Below are 11,506 nucleotides of genomic sequence, written 5' to 3' on the forward strand. Positions count from 1 at the left end.
TGGGAACAGATCTTTCCCATAGACTGAAGTTTTGGGGAGGAATATTAAACTAGCCATTGCCTCATGATGGGTTAGAGGTGTTGGCTTTTGGTGGTATTCCTCATGCTGAGATTTTTTGTGGCTTCCTGTGTCTCTGCACTTGAGTTTGTAGCTTTGGCAAGGTAGTATTTAGGTTTATGGTGACTTCTTTACAAAGGTCCTTCTTTGGCGAAGGAGGAAGGTATCCCTGTGTTTCAGGTGCCAAAACCAAAATACTGCCTGGCACTCTATCAGTGGCACTGAGGCAGGTGAAATGCCAGATGGGGAAAGGCTTTCTTGATGCCCTTTGTTTGTGGCTTGCTCATTCTGTATGATCATCAGTGATGATTCCCATCTAGTTTTATGTTCACTATTTCTCTGTATCAAGTCTGAGATGTTTGAGGCAGGTCTTGCTTGAGAAACGTGCCTGATCTTCATCACTGGCTGCACCTCACTGAAAGGATCTCTTCTCACAGCCCTCTTGTTTCTGGTCCTGCAGTGTGAAAACCTACCTGTTTTCTGCTTTCACTGCATCAAACCAACACCCTCTTCAGTAAATTACAGACCTGAGATAGATCTTGTACAAGGCATTGCCCAATAGTTTTAAGATCATGGAGCTGAGATCCCAGTAGAGCCCCAAACCTCCTTTTTGTGTGTGCCTGCCCAATCTGCTGGTCCAGCAGCTGTGTCACTGTCTGTCTCAAGCAACTGCTGATCAGTGGCAGAAATATCAGAGGCAAACAGCTTTCCTAATTGATTGTGCCTCTTAGTGAGCTGTGATCCTCTTTCATGCCAGACACGCATCCAAGTGTCACTTTGATCAGCAAGGAAATAAAGCTTGCCTGGAGCTGCTGTGGGGGAGAGCTCTGTGAGTGTAACTGAAGTCCTCACGTGTCCAAAGAGCCACTCCAGTAGTAAAGTCTGAGTCAGTCACAGCTCTTGATGCCAAGAGTGTAAAGGCACTGGCAGCCCTCCAGCCCCTGGAGCAGGTGACAACTGCTGAAGTTTCCCTGGGCCCTGAGAAACTGTTGTTTCAGCTTCCTGCACTTGAGGTCTCAGCACAAAGATTGGCCTTGCTGAGCTCTGCGTGCCACAAGCGGGGCTGAAGCAGAAGATGCTGGAAGGCACCTCCTGAGTGATGGAATTCCCAGCTCAAAACAAGAGTTTTAAACCTTACCTATGGCAGCGAGTTCAAGTCTGGTGTGTTCTTGTTAGGTGTGAAGTCAGGGCAGTTCCTTCCTAAACAACAAAACCAAAGCACTGAAGTAAGAGATCATTTTGTGTTTTTTGTGTGTTCCTCCCATTTCTGCTTATGCTGGGCACAGGGCTGCTAACACGTGGCAGTCCAGGGTGATCTGAAGTGGCAGCAAAATTGTTACAAGACTTCACTTAAGTTGGGCAGAGAAATTCTGAGCAGCTCTCTAGGCTGTTGTAAGGCTTTTCTTGGAATAGTAACCTATTTTGGGACAAATTCTTTAAGGTAACTGGATTAGAGTAGCTGTTTCTGTGCAAAACATGGAAATGCACTAAGCAGGCTGTGTACCCTGTAGGGCTCCCCAGGACACCCAGGCACTGCTGCTACAGCTTTTTCTTGCTAATGCACAAGATCAGTGTGGCTGTTCTTACAGAATAAGCTGCCTCTGCATTATTCCTAGAGCAAGCAGGCCTGGAGTCACTGGGCAAAGCTTTCTTGTAAATAGAAAAATGAAGTAAAAATTGCCTGTGCTCAGCTGCCAGGGTCAGTGTGGTGCTGGAGAGCACGATTGGTGCCTGCACCCAGGCTGTGTTAAAACAAAGACGTGCCTGAAGACATGTACAGCTGAACCAGGGCTGCTGCCAAACACAGAATTTTCTAGTGTTTGCCTTGTCATGCTTAACTGCTTGTGAAAGGCCCAGTGGATTCCTGGTGCAGTCAGGCATGGTATTGCTAATGAAGATGGGCTGTGTGAGGGGAAGGGGGATTCCTAGAGTAAACTTTAAAATACCTTTCTGTTAATGATGCTCTTTCCTGCCTAGGCCCGGCTGTTTGATGAGCCCCAGCTGGCCAGCCTGTGCCTGGAGAACATAGACAAGAACACCTCAGATGCCCTCAATGCAGAGGGGTTTACAGACATTGACCTGGGTAAGCTCTTTTCCACCCCTCCATCTCTCTCCCTGCTTTCATAACCAGCTTGTCTCCAAAGTTGTTACAGGTTAGTAATGCTTGGCACTTGTGGCTTGGCTGTTCTGGAGCAATCAGTTGAATAGTCTCTGGCACAAAGTGGCTGGAAACAGGGAAACTGCCAAAGAGTTTGCTGCCTTGCCTGCAGAAATACCCTGGAATCTGCTTACTTTGGTGCAACTTGAGTTTTCTGGGCATGACACAAAGCCCGCTTCCTGTGTTGATGTTGGCAGGTTTTGGGTGGGTGTAAACTTGCCTTTTTTTGTAGAGTTGGCTTTCTTCCCCAAGTCTTTGTCAGGTTTTGGAGTTAAAAAGGTGTTGTGTTTTTGGAAGCAAGGACTGGCTATTTTAATTACTGTCTGCAGTTTCCAAACTTGCTGGGCACAGTTAATGAACATTAAAATTCAGGCTTTAACCTTCTTCTAATGAGATGGGCTGTGGAGGTAAGGCACGGGTCACCTTCTGGCTTTCATGCTGCTTGTTTCATCCAAATTTGACGTCAAGCAAGTGGCAATTCATCCTCCTGCACTTGCATTAACATGCCAATTAAATGGGCTCTGTTTGCTGCTCCAGTGAGCTCCTTGCTGATGGAATATTCAGATAAATCTTCCTCAGAGGCTGCAGGCAGCACTTTTGGGAGATGCTGTCGGTTCAGCCGCTTCCCCTTTTCCCTTGGCTGTGCACGGGGTACTCCTGGCGAGGTGCAGGGCGGCTGATTTGGGGTTCAGAGGCTGAAGCTGTGCCTGTTGTGGTGCCCTGCAGACACGCTGGTGGCAGTGCTGGAGAGGGACACGCTGGGGATCCGGGAGGTTCGCCTGTTCAACGCCGTGGTGCGCTGGTCCGAGGCCGAGTGTCAGCGGCAGCAGCTCCAGGTGATTCCAGAGAACAAGCGGAAGGTTCTGGGCAAAGCTCTCTCCCTTATCCGCTTCCCACTGATGACTATTGAGGAGTTTGCAGCAGGTAACTCAACAAAGGTGTTTCTGGCAATCCTGGTCTTTGCTTTCCCTCAGCTACAGAGAGACAAGTCACACAAAAGAGGGTTTTCTCCGTGTATGCTGTAGTGATTTAAATATGGGAATCCCCCTGCATTCCTCCCCATTTTCCCTCATTCTCCCCCTAAAAGGCTGGAAAGGGACATTTCATAAGGGCCTGGAGTGATAGAAAAGGGGGAATGGCCTCCTGAAGGAGGGCAGGGTTAGACTGGATGTCAGAAGGCAATCCTGTAGTATAATAATATATAATTCTGTAGTATTCCAGTGCCATAGGGTGTGAGGCCCTGGCACAGGGTGTCCATGGCAATGTCCAAGGTCAGGTTGGACAGGGCTTGGAGTACTCTTGGATAGTGGAAGATGTCCCTGCCATGGCAGAGGGTGGCACTGGATAAGCCTTAAGAGCCCTTCCAACACTCTTCTGTGATTCTATGATTACAAAATCTACTGTCTGAATGTTGTTTTCATCCATGCCCATCCTCTCATTTTAAAGCCTGCGGTGCTCCCCTGGGAAGAGCAGGGGGACCACAGCTGTGTTTGCTCTCACAGCATGGTTGGATGGTTACTGTCCCATTCAGCTGAGAGCAAAGATCCGAACTGGGATTCACCTGCTCCCCTTCCCAGCCATCCTGAGTGTTTAAACTGCACAAAGCTAGTGGAGTTGCAAATAATTGGTGTTGATCATAGCCTGTTCCCAAAGAGAAATGGGGATGTTTCTCCCCATCCTCTGCCTGTGGTGGTGTTGGCCCTGTCTTGCCAATGCTGTTCAGAGCAGAGCCCCATATCTCAAAAACTTTGAAAATGTTCTTTGAGCTGCAGGCTGGGTGTTGTTTAGTCTGTGTCTCAAAGTATTTTTCAAGTTTACATTAAGATCTTGATTCACAGAGATGTCTAACTCATTTCACAGCTTGGACTATAGATTGCCTTGTTTTCTTTTCATTGCTTGTTGTCTTTCACTTCATCCTCTGGGGATTCCCCGGGGATTGGAAGCTGGCAATTGGCTTAAAGAGTTTTCATGCTAAAAAGACACAGTGGAGCCATTTTCCAGACTGTAACTTGTTTCAGGCTGCAGTGCTGTGTACACAGGAGCAAACAGGGGCACTGACCCTTCCTTTGCAGGTCACTTCTCAGGGCAGCGCTGGCATCAGCTGCTCAGTCCTTCATGTCCCTGTTCCCACGTGAGGAGGGCTGTTAGTAAGGAGAAAATCTGGGCTTCAGACTTGGTCCCCACTCTCTGCTTGACCTGTCACAGCTGTGATGTGGCCTTAGGGAATGTGGATTTCTTCAGTGAAGCAGAGACCTTTGCATCTTTCTGCAGATCCCATTTCTTTCAATCCTTCATTGTGACCTTGTATCATTCTCTCACTGGAAGGAAAGTGTTAATTTTGGCATGTTTGGGTTGAAGGCTTTGAGCTGGGAGTGCCAGTGCCCCTCCTCATGTTGTCTGTCCCAAACTGCCTGTCCTACTTGGGCCTTTCTGCTTTAAGAGAAATTCTTAAGTTTTCTCCATCCACTTTAACCTAAAAGATGAACAAAACCCCCAAACCTGGGGGACTGCAATGATCAGGTGTTCTTTAAACAAGGAATTAACTCGGAATTCCTTCAGCTTTGTCTTTTTTCTGAGTAACTCTGATTTCTGTGGTGATCACAGCAGAGACAGAGGAGGGAAACCTTTCCCCTCCACACCCCTCTCCCCCAAAAGCCAAGAAAAGAGGGAATTTTACAGCAGTGATTTCACCAGTTTATTGTATAATCTGCTATCAAACCTGGGGTTTTGCATGAAGATGTTTTAACTGGCAAATGTGTCCCTCCCTCCCCTTAGAGCAGGTAATTTGAAACATTGCAGAAGTGAGTTGCAACAACACAGGATGAGTTCAGACACATCAACGAGGCTGATTTTTTGCTGAACAAAGTACCCAGAAGCTCATTTACCTTTGAGGAGTCGACTTCCTTGAATTCTTGAGTCTCTCCCCATTGCGTCACTGGACCAGGTTATGTCTGGGAAATATCATGCTGAATTTAACCAGCTACAAGTAGATTTGGACCTACAAGGAGCTGGGCATTTGTTCCCCACGTTAAGGAGCATTTAACTGCTTTTGTTTCCCCAGTACTCAATGGTCTTGTTTCTGTTCAAAGCCTTGTGCAAACAGCTGTAGAGAAGCTTTTGAGTGTTAGGCTAACAGACTAATTTTATCCAGTTTCACTTTTGAAAGTATTTAATGTAGTTTGCAAAGATTGAGTTCAGCATCACTGAGTTGGTTGCCCAGAGCAGCTGGGGCTGCCCCTGGATCCCTGGCAGTGCCCAAGGCCAGGCTGGGCAGGGCTTGGAGCAGCCTGGGACAGTGGGAGGTGTCCCTGCCATGGCAGGGGTGGCACTGGATGGGATTTAGAGTCCCTTCCAACTCAAACCAGTCTGGGATTCTGTGATCACTCTGGAAAAAAATGTCTTGTTACTGGAGAAAAGATGAGAACCTGCTCCAGCTCTTGCTAAAATCATTAGCATTTTTCCCAAGGTTCTACAATAAAGGTAGAATTCAAATTCAAATGCAAGATGTGGATTAAATGCCTGAAGGAATGAGCGGAACCGCCTTTGTCTTGAGTAAAAATATTCTTCAACTTTTTGAGTTCATAGTAACTGCATGACAGTCCCTCTCCCTCCTCCTCATGGTCCTCCATTGTGTCTGAACCACCAGTGTGGATGTTTGGAAATCCCTGTCTCTTACCAATGTTGGCATTTCCAGGAGTGGGGCAAGGATCAGCTGCATGCTTTTGGGTGTTTTTGGCAGCCCAGTGCATTTGGGCTCCACAGTTAATCACAGTCCCATGTTCCACGAAGGCTCTGCAGCCCATGACTGCCCTGTGGATAAGGGCAGCACCTTTGTCTGGGGTTTAATGTCCTGATGCACCACTGGGATCCCATCTCTGATGGGGGTTTAGCCTGGTGCCAGCTGCAGGTCAGGCTTGTTTCCCCATGAAAATCCCAGAGGATTCCTTCTGCTTATGCAGTTCTGGGGCCCCCAAGATCAGAAGTATCCAAAGCTGTTGGAGAGTGCCCAAAGGAGGGACACGGAGCTGGGGAAGGGGCTGAGGAGCAGCTGAGGGCACTTGGCTGGTTCAGCTGCAGCCCAGGAGACTGAGGGGAGGCTCCTCGGGGGCTGCAGCTCCTCCCCAGGGCAGGCACAGGGGCAGGGGCTGAGCTCTGCTCTGGGACAGGGACAGGAGCCCAGCAAGGGCTGGAGCTGGGCCAGGCCTTGGCATGGAGCTCAGGGCAAGGTTCTGCCCCCCGAGGCTGCTGGGCACTGCCCAGGCTCCCCAGGGAATGGTGCCAAGGCTGCCAGAGCTCCAGGAGCTCTCAGGGGTGCTCAGGGTCGGGGTTGTTGGGGTGGCTGTGCAGGGACAGGAGCTGCACTGATCATCCCTGAGGGTCCCTCCTGGCACAGAACATTGCAGGACTCTGTGCTTCCCTAAGGCTGACGGCACTGCCCCTCCCCTCCCCTCTGCAGGGCCTGCCCAGTCGGGGATCCTGACGGACCGGGAGGTGGTGAGCCTGTTCCTGCACTTCACCGTGAACCCGAAGCCGCGGGTGGAGTTCATCGACCGGCCCCGGTGCTGCCTGCGGGGCAAGGAGTGCAGCATCAGCCGCTTCCAGCAGGTGGAGAGCCGCTGGGGGTACAGTGGGACGAGTGACAGGATCAGGTCAGCTCTGCGCCCATTCCCACCCCTGGACTCGTGTTCCTGAGCTTCCCACTGCTCTAGCTCTAAACACTCAAGGTTCTGTGCTAGACCCCGAATTTCCACCGTGTGACCCCACAGGGAAGGAGGTGTTCTGCTGGGCAGAACCAGCCCCTGATGCACTGACCTCCATGTTGCTGCCACTTTGCATCTCTGTTGGCAAAGGTTTCCAGGAAACGTAGCTCCCAGCACAGGCCTCCCTGGAGAGGGAGGGAAATAACCCCCCAAAGGCTTCCTGCAGCTTAGGGGCACATAAATGAGTTGTCACCAGTTGTCCCCCTGCCATGCTTTGTGGGGGACAGGTAACCAGTGCTCCATCAGGTTTGTTCCCTGCTCCAGTGTCAGTGTGGTTTGTTGAAGCCCCTTAACCTCTCCTGCTGGAGAGAGGGGTTGGGGTAAAGTCCTGCTGACACCCAGTGTGTTCAGACCTGAGCTTGTGGACAGCCAGCAGAGCACAGTTACAGTGACAGAGACTGGCAGGTGTGGCTGGAAAATGGTGCTTTGCAAGGCTTGTGTTCCCAAGGCAGAAAATGAGAGCAGGACAGGAGGGAATGAGGAAGCCTTGGGGTTCTTCCCTGCTTTGTGTTTGTCTTGGGTGGAAGGGGACTCACAGCAGTGAAGCTCTTCACAGCTTTTAAGATGGTTCTGTTGCACTGGAGCTGTTGGTGAGATCCTCTGGTCCATTACCCCCTGGCAGAGGGAACTGGTGCCAGCTCCAGACGCTTCCTGCTCCCACCTCTAACACCCAGAGATATTTTGGAGTTTGAGTTTGACTTCAGATTCAGCCTCTGCAGCATCAGGGTCAGTTCCAGCACTGAATATTCCAATATTCCATGCTGGTTGCAGAGCTGAGGCTTCCAGCCTACCCCAGGTGTTTGTTCTGGAAACACTGCAGGGCTAAAAGAGTTGGTGGGCAGATGAAGAAATGCTGTTGGCAGCTTGGCAGACCCTGAGGCTTCTGCTGCCTGAGAAGGTGGAGCTGTAGTGGGGCAAATACCCAGCAGGATTCCTGCACTCAGGAGTGCCTGAATCCTTATGTCTGCTCTTGGTAAATTTGGAATGCAGCAAATAGCCAGCAGCAGGTGAACAATTCCCCAGGGCTCAGCAGTGAATACCCAGTGGTGTTTGCTGGGCAGAGCACTGGGAGGTGGGCACTGCTCCACACCCCTACCTGGGCCTGGAGGGCGTTTGGGGGTGCTGATGTTTTGCCACAACTTGGAAACACTTCCTGAGCCTGGACTCTGAAATTTGGGATGGGATTGTGCAGCTTTGTGTTTCACTGGCCCAGTCAGAGGTGTGAGTGTGCAGCTGATGGTTTCTGTGCAGGGTTTCACCTCTTAGTAAGGGCTGCACTTAAGTCTGTGTAGGTTTGATTAAATCAGAGATGTAAAATCAGCACAAGTGGAGATATTTGTGTATCAGCTTTGTACTGGAGCAATACAGGAGTGGCAGGTTTGGACTGACTTTCCTGCTCTGTTCCTGCAGGTTCTCAGTAAACAAAAGGATATTTGTAGTTGGGTTTGGATTATACGGATCCATACACGGGCCAACGGATTACCAAGTAAATATACAGGTAATTCTCTCTGCTACCTTAAAAATCCTGGCTGTTTTAGGGGCTGACAAACACATTTTAGTGCATCTGTAACAAAACCTGAGGTTCAGAGGGACTGTGTGTGTCCCTGGGCAGTGGGGCTGGCAGATGTAGCAGGGGCCAGATGGGGCGCTGGGGATCAGAAGGATTATTGCTCTTGATTTTATTGCACACGTCATTGCAGCATCTCCCCAGCTCTGCTCCCAGCTTTGGGGCAGTTGGGAGGCAGTTTGGGAAGCAGCTGTGCATGATTTCCCACCCCGAGCAGGCTGGGAGAGGCTCAGTTGTCTCAAGTCCATCATGATCTTGTCCAAAGAGCAGGTGGAGCCCGTGGATGCTCTGGGTGCCCATGTGCCACCCCCACTGCAGGAGGACTGACCCCAGGAGAGTCACTCCAGCACACAGGGCTGGTGTGATGAGCACAGGCTGTCAGTATTTCTTCTTGATTGTCAGGGCTCATCCTGCTGCCCTGAGCTCTGGGGGGAGAAGGGTCTGAGCACAGTGTGGGCTTGCAGTGCTGTGCCAGCCTGGGGGTGAGGAGGGGCTCTCTGGGACCCACAGCTCTGTGCTGAGCTCAGAGGGGCCCAGAGCAGCTGTGGCTGCCCCAGCCTTGAGAGTTCAAGTCCAGGATGTGGTTTGAAGCAATCTGGGATAGTGGGTGGCATCCCTGCCCCTGGCAGGGGGATTGGAGATGGATGATCTTTAAGGTCCATCCCAACCCAAATTCTGTGATCCTTAAGGTCCATCCCAACCAAATTCTGTGATCATTAAGGTCCATCCCAACCCAAATTCTGGGATTCTGTGGTTCTGTGATCACGGCATTGCATTGATGGGTGACACAAGTGATGGACAGTGCAGTCATCACAGGGCTGGTCAATCTGGGAGTGCCAGGGCCTCAGCCTAGCTCAGGGACACTCACATAAGTGGTGTCCAGATGCAAGCTGACCCTTTCTGTGCTGCAGATCATCCACACAGACAGCAACACGGTCCTGGGGCAGAATGACACTGGCTTCAGCTGCGACGGCTCCTCCAACACCTTCCGGGTCATGTTCAAGGAGCCTGTTGAGATTTTACCCAACGTCAACTACACAGCCTGTGCCACTCTAAAGGTACCAGCTGGGGTGGGGGGAGCTGCAGGCAGGTGAGGGCACCTGCTTTAGGTTGTCAGTGCAACCTCTGGGCCTTGCTCTGTGTCCTTTGAGGCCAGTGGTGCAATCTGCAAGGTCTCTGTGTGCCCTGCTGCTGCCATGAGCTCATTCACCCCCAGCATTCAGAGCTGGTTTTTTGTGACCGAGTTCACAGGGGTCTGAGGATGAGGGAAGAGATGAGGATCTGACTCCATGTTTCAGAAGACTTGATTTATTATTTTATGATATATATTATATTAAAACTATACTAAAAGAATAGAAGAAATTATTTCATCAGAAGGCTAGCTAAGAATAGAAAAAGAAAGAATGAATAACAAAAGCTTCTGTCTCAGACAGAGTCCGAGCCAGCTGACTGTGATTGGCCATTAATTAGAAACAACCACACGAGACCAATCACAGATGCACCTGTTGCATCCCACAGCAGCAGATAACCATTGTTTACATTTTGTTCCTGAGGCCTCTCAGCTTCTCAGGAGGAAAAATCCTAAGGGAAGGATTTTTCATAAAAGATGTCTGTGACAGTTTTTGACTTACAGCACTGAGCAGGTGTTTCACTGGGGAGGGGATGGGTGATTTTTTTGTGTGGACAGCTGAGCTGTCAGTCCTGCAGGTGTGTAATCCAGAGCCTGCTGCAGTGGCCTCAAAAAGTTCATATGTAGCTGTTGAGACCTGGTTAAATTAAGTGTTAAATTCTGATAGAGATGGGGTTGAGCTCAGGATACCTGAGGTGCAAATCCAGGAGGAAAAGGGAGGAACTGACATTCCCAAACCCACCAGAGAGCTTGGGCAGCAGCAGGGTCCTGACCTGTCCTTGTCTTCCATGACCCTGCAGGGTCCAGATTCCCACTATGGAACCAAAGGACTGCGCAAAGTGATCCATGAATCACCAACAACGGGAGCCAAAACCTGCTTCACGTTCTGCTACGCGGCTGGGAACAACAACGGCACCTCCGTGGAGGATGGACAAATCCCAGAGATCATCTTCTACACATAGTGCCACTGCCAGCCCGCCCTGGACTCGACTCTTCCCTGCCACCTCCCAAACTGAATCTCTGGCTGAGTTTGACCACACCAATTGGAGCCACACTAGCCAAAGGTCACAGTGAAACCATTTCAAAGCTCATGTTCTGCCTTGTGCTAGTGCTGCTGCTGCTCTCAGGTGCCAGGCCAGCTGGTGTCCCAGTGCAGCCCAGCTGGTGTCCCAGTACCATTTGTAGGTTGTCTGTGGCTTGTTGTTTTTCACCTCCTGATTAACCCTATCTAACAACGTGCGTTTTTTGGACTGTAATGAATGTAGATGCTTTTCCACCAGTCAGAAACAAGGCAATGAGTGGCTCTGGTTGTGGTTTCACTTGCCATGAGGAGATGGTCCTGCAGACAGACTCGGTCAGGGCTTGGTGGCCTCTGCTCTGCTCCAGCTCAGCAGTCCAGGCCACACTGCAGGGCTTGGCCAGCCCGTGTCCAGCACCTTCCCTCCCTCCCAGCAGCCTCAGCACACAGAGCCACCTTCAAAACTCATGGGAAGTGGCCTTTTCCCTGAGGCTTTGCTGTTCCAGCACTACACAGGCTTGGAGACCTCAAAGCTGAGCTCCTCTGGAGGGACTGAGGCATTTTCCTGCTCTTCCCACCCATCTGTGACAATCTTCACCTCGGGCAGTTGGTGGCAGCGAGGTGACCTCCCTGCAGAGTGGTGAGGGGCAGCAGCCTGGCCGGGCAGCTCCTCCTGCATTCGGAGTCCCCGTGGTGCTGCTTGCACACCCCTGGCACGTCCCAAGTGCTGGTGATGCTCAGCTCCCCCCTGAGCAGCCCCAGCTCTGTTGTCACTGGTCGTTGTCCTTTGCAGAGTGCCAGGGTTTGTCAGTTGAAG

The 11,506-nt window shown here is 50.8% G+C and overlaps 1 protein-coding gene across 1 annotated transcript in view; it reads left to right on the forward strand.

The window, feature by feature from the left end:
- The window catches only part of BTBD2 (BTB domain containing 2), a 23,917-nt gene extending 12,417 nt beyond the window's left edge, over positions 1–11,500 (forward strand). The window contains exons 4-9 of the mRNA XM_005427299.3: positions 2,035–2,140; positions 2,942–3,139; positions 6,672–6,864; positions 8,386–8,473; positions 9,454–9,600; positions 10,472–11,500. Coding sequence (XP_005427356.1) covers positions 2,035–2,140; positions 2,942–3,139; positions 6,672–6,864; positions 8,386–8,473; positions 9,454–9,600; positions 10,472–10,633 — 894 coding nt within the window. The 3' untranslated portion in view covers positions 10,634–11,500. The remainder of the gene's footprint in view (positions 1–2,034; positions 2,141–2,941; positions 3,140–6,671; positions 6,865–8,385; positions 8,474–9,453; positions 9,601–10,471) is intronic.
- The last annotated feature ends 6 nt before the right edge of the window (positions 11,501–11,506 follow it).

The sequence above is a fragment of the Geospiza fortis genome, unplaced genomic scaffold (assembly GCF_000277835.1).
Source record: "Geospiza fortis unplaced genomic scaffold, GeoFor_1.0 scaffold254, whole genome shotgun sequence".
NCBI lineage: Eukaryota > Metazoa > Chordata > Aves > Passeriformes > Thraupidae > Geospiza > Geospiza fortis.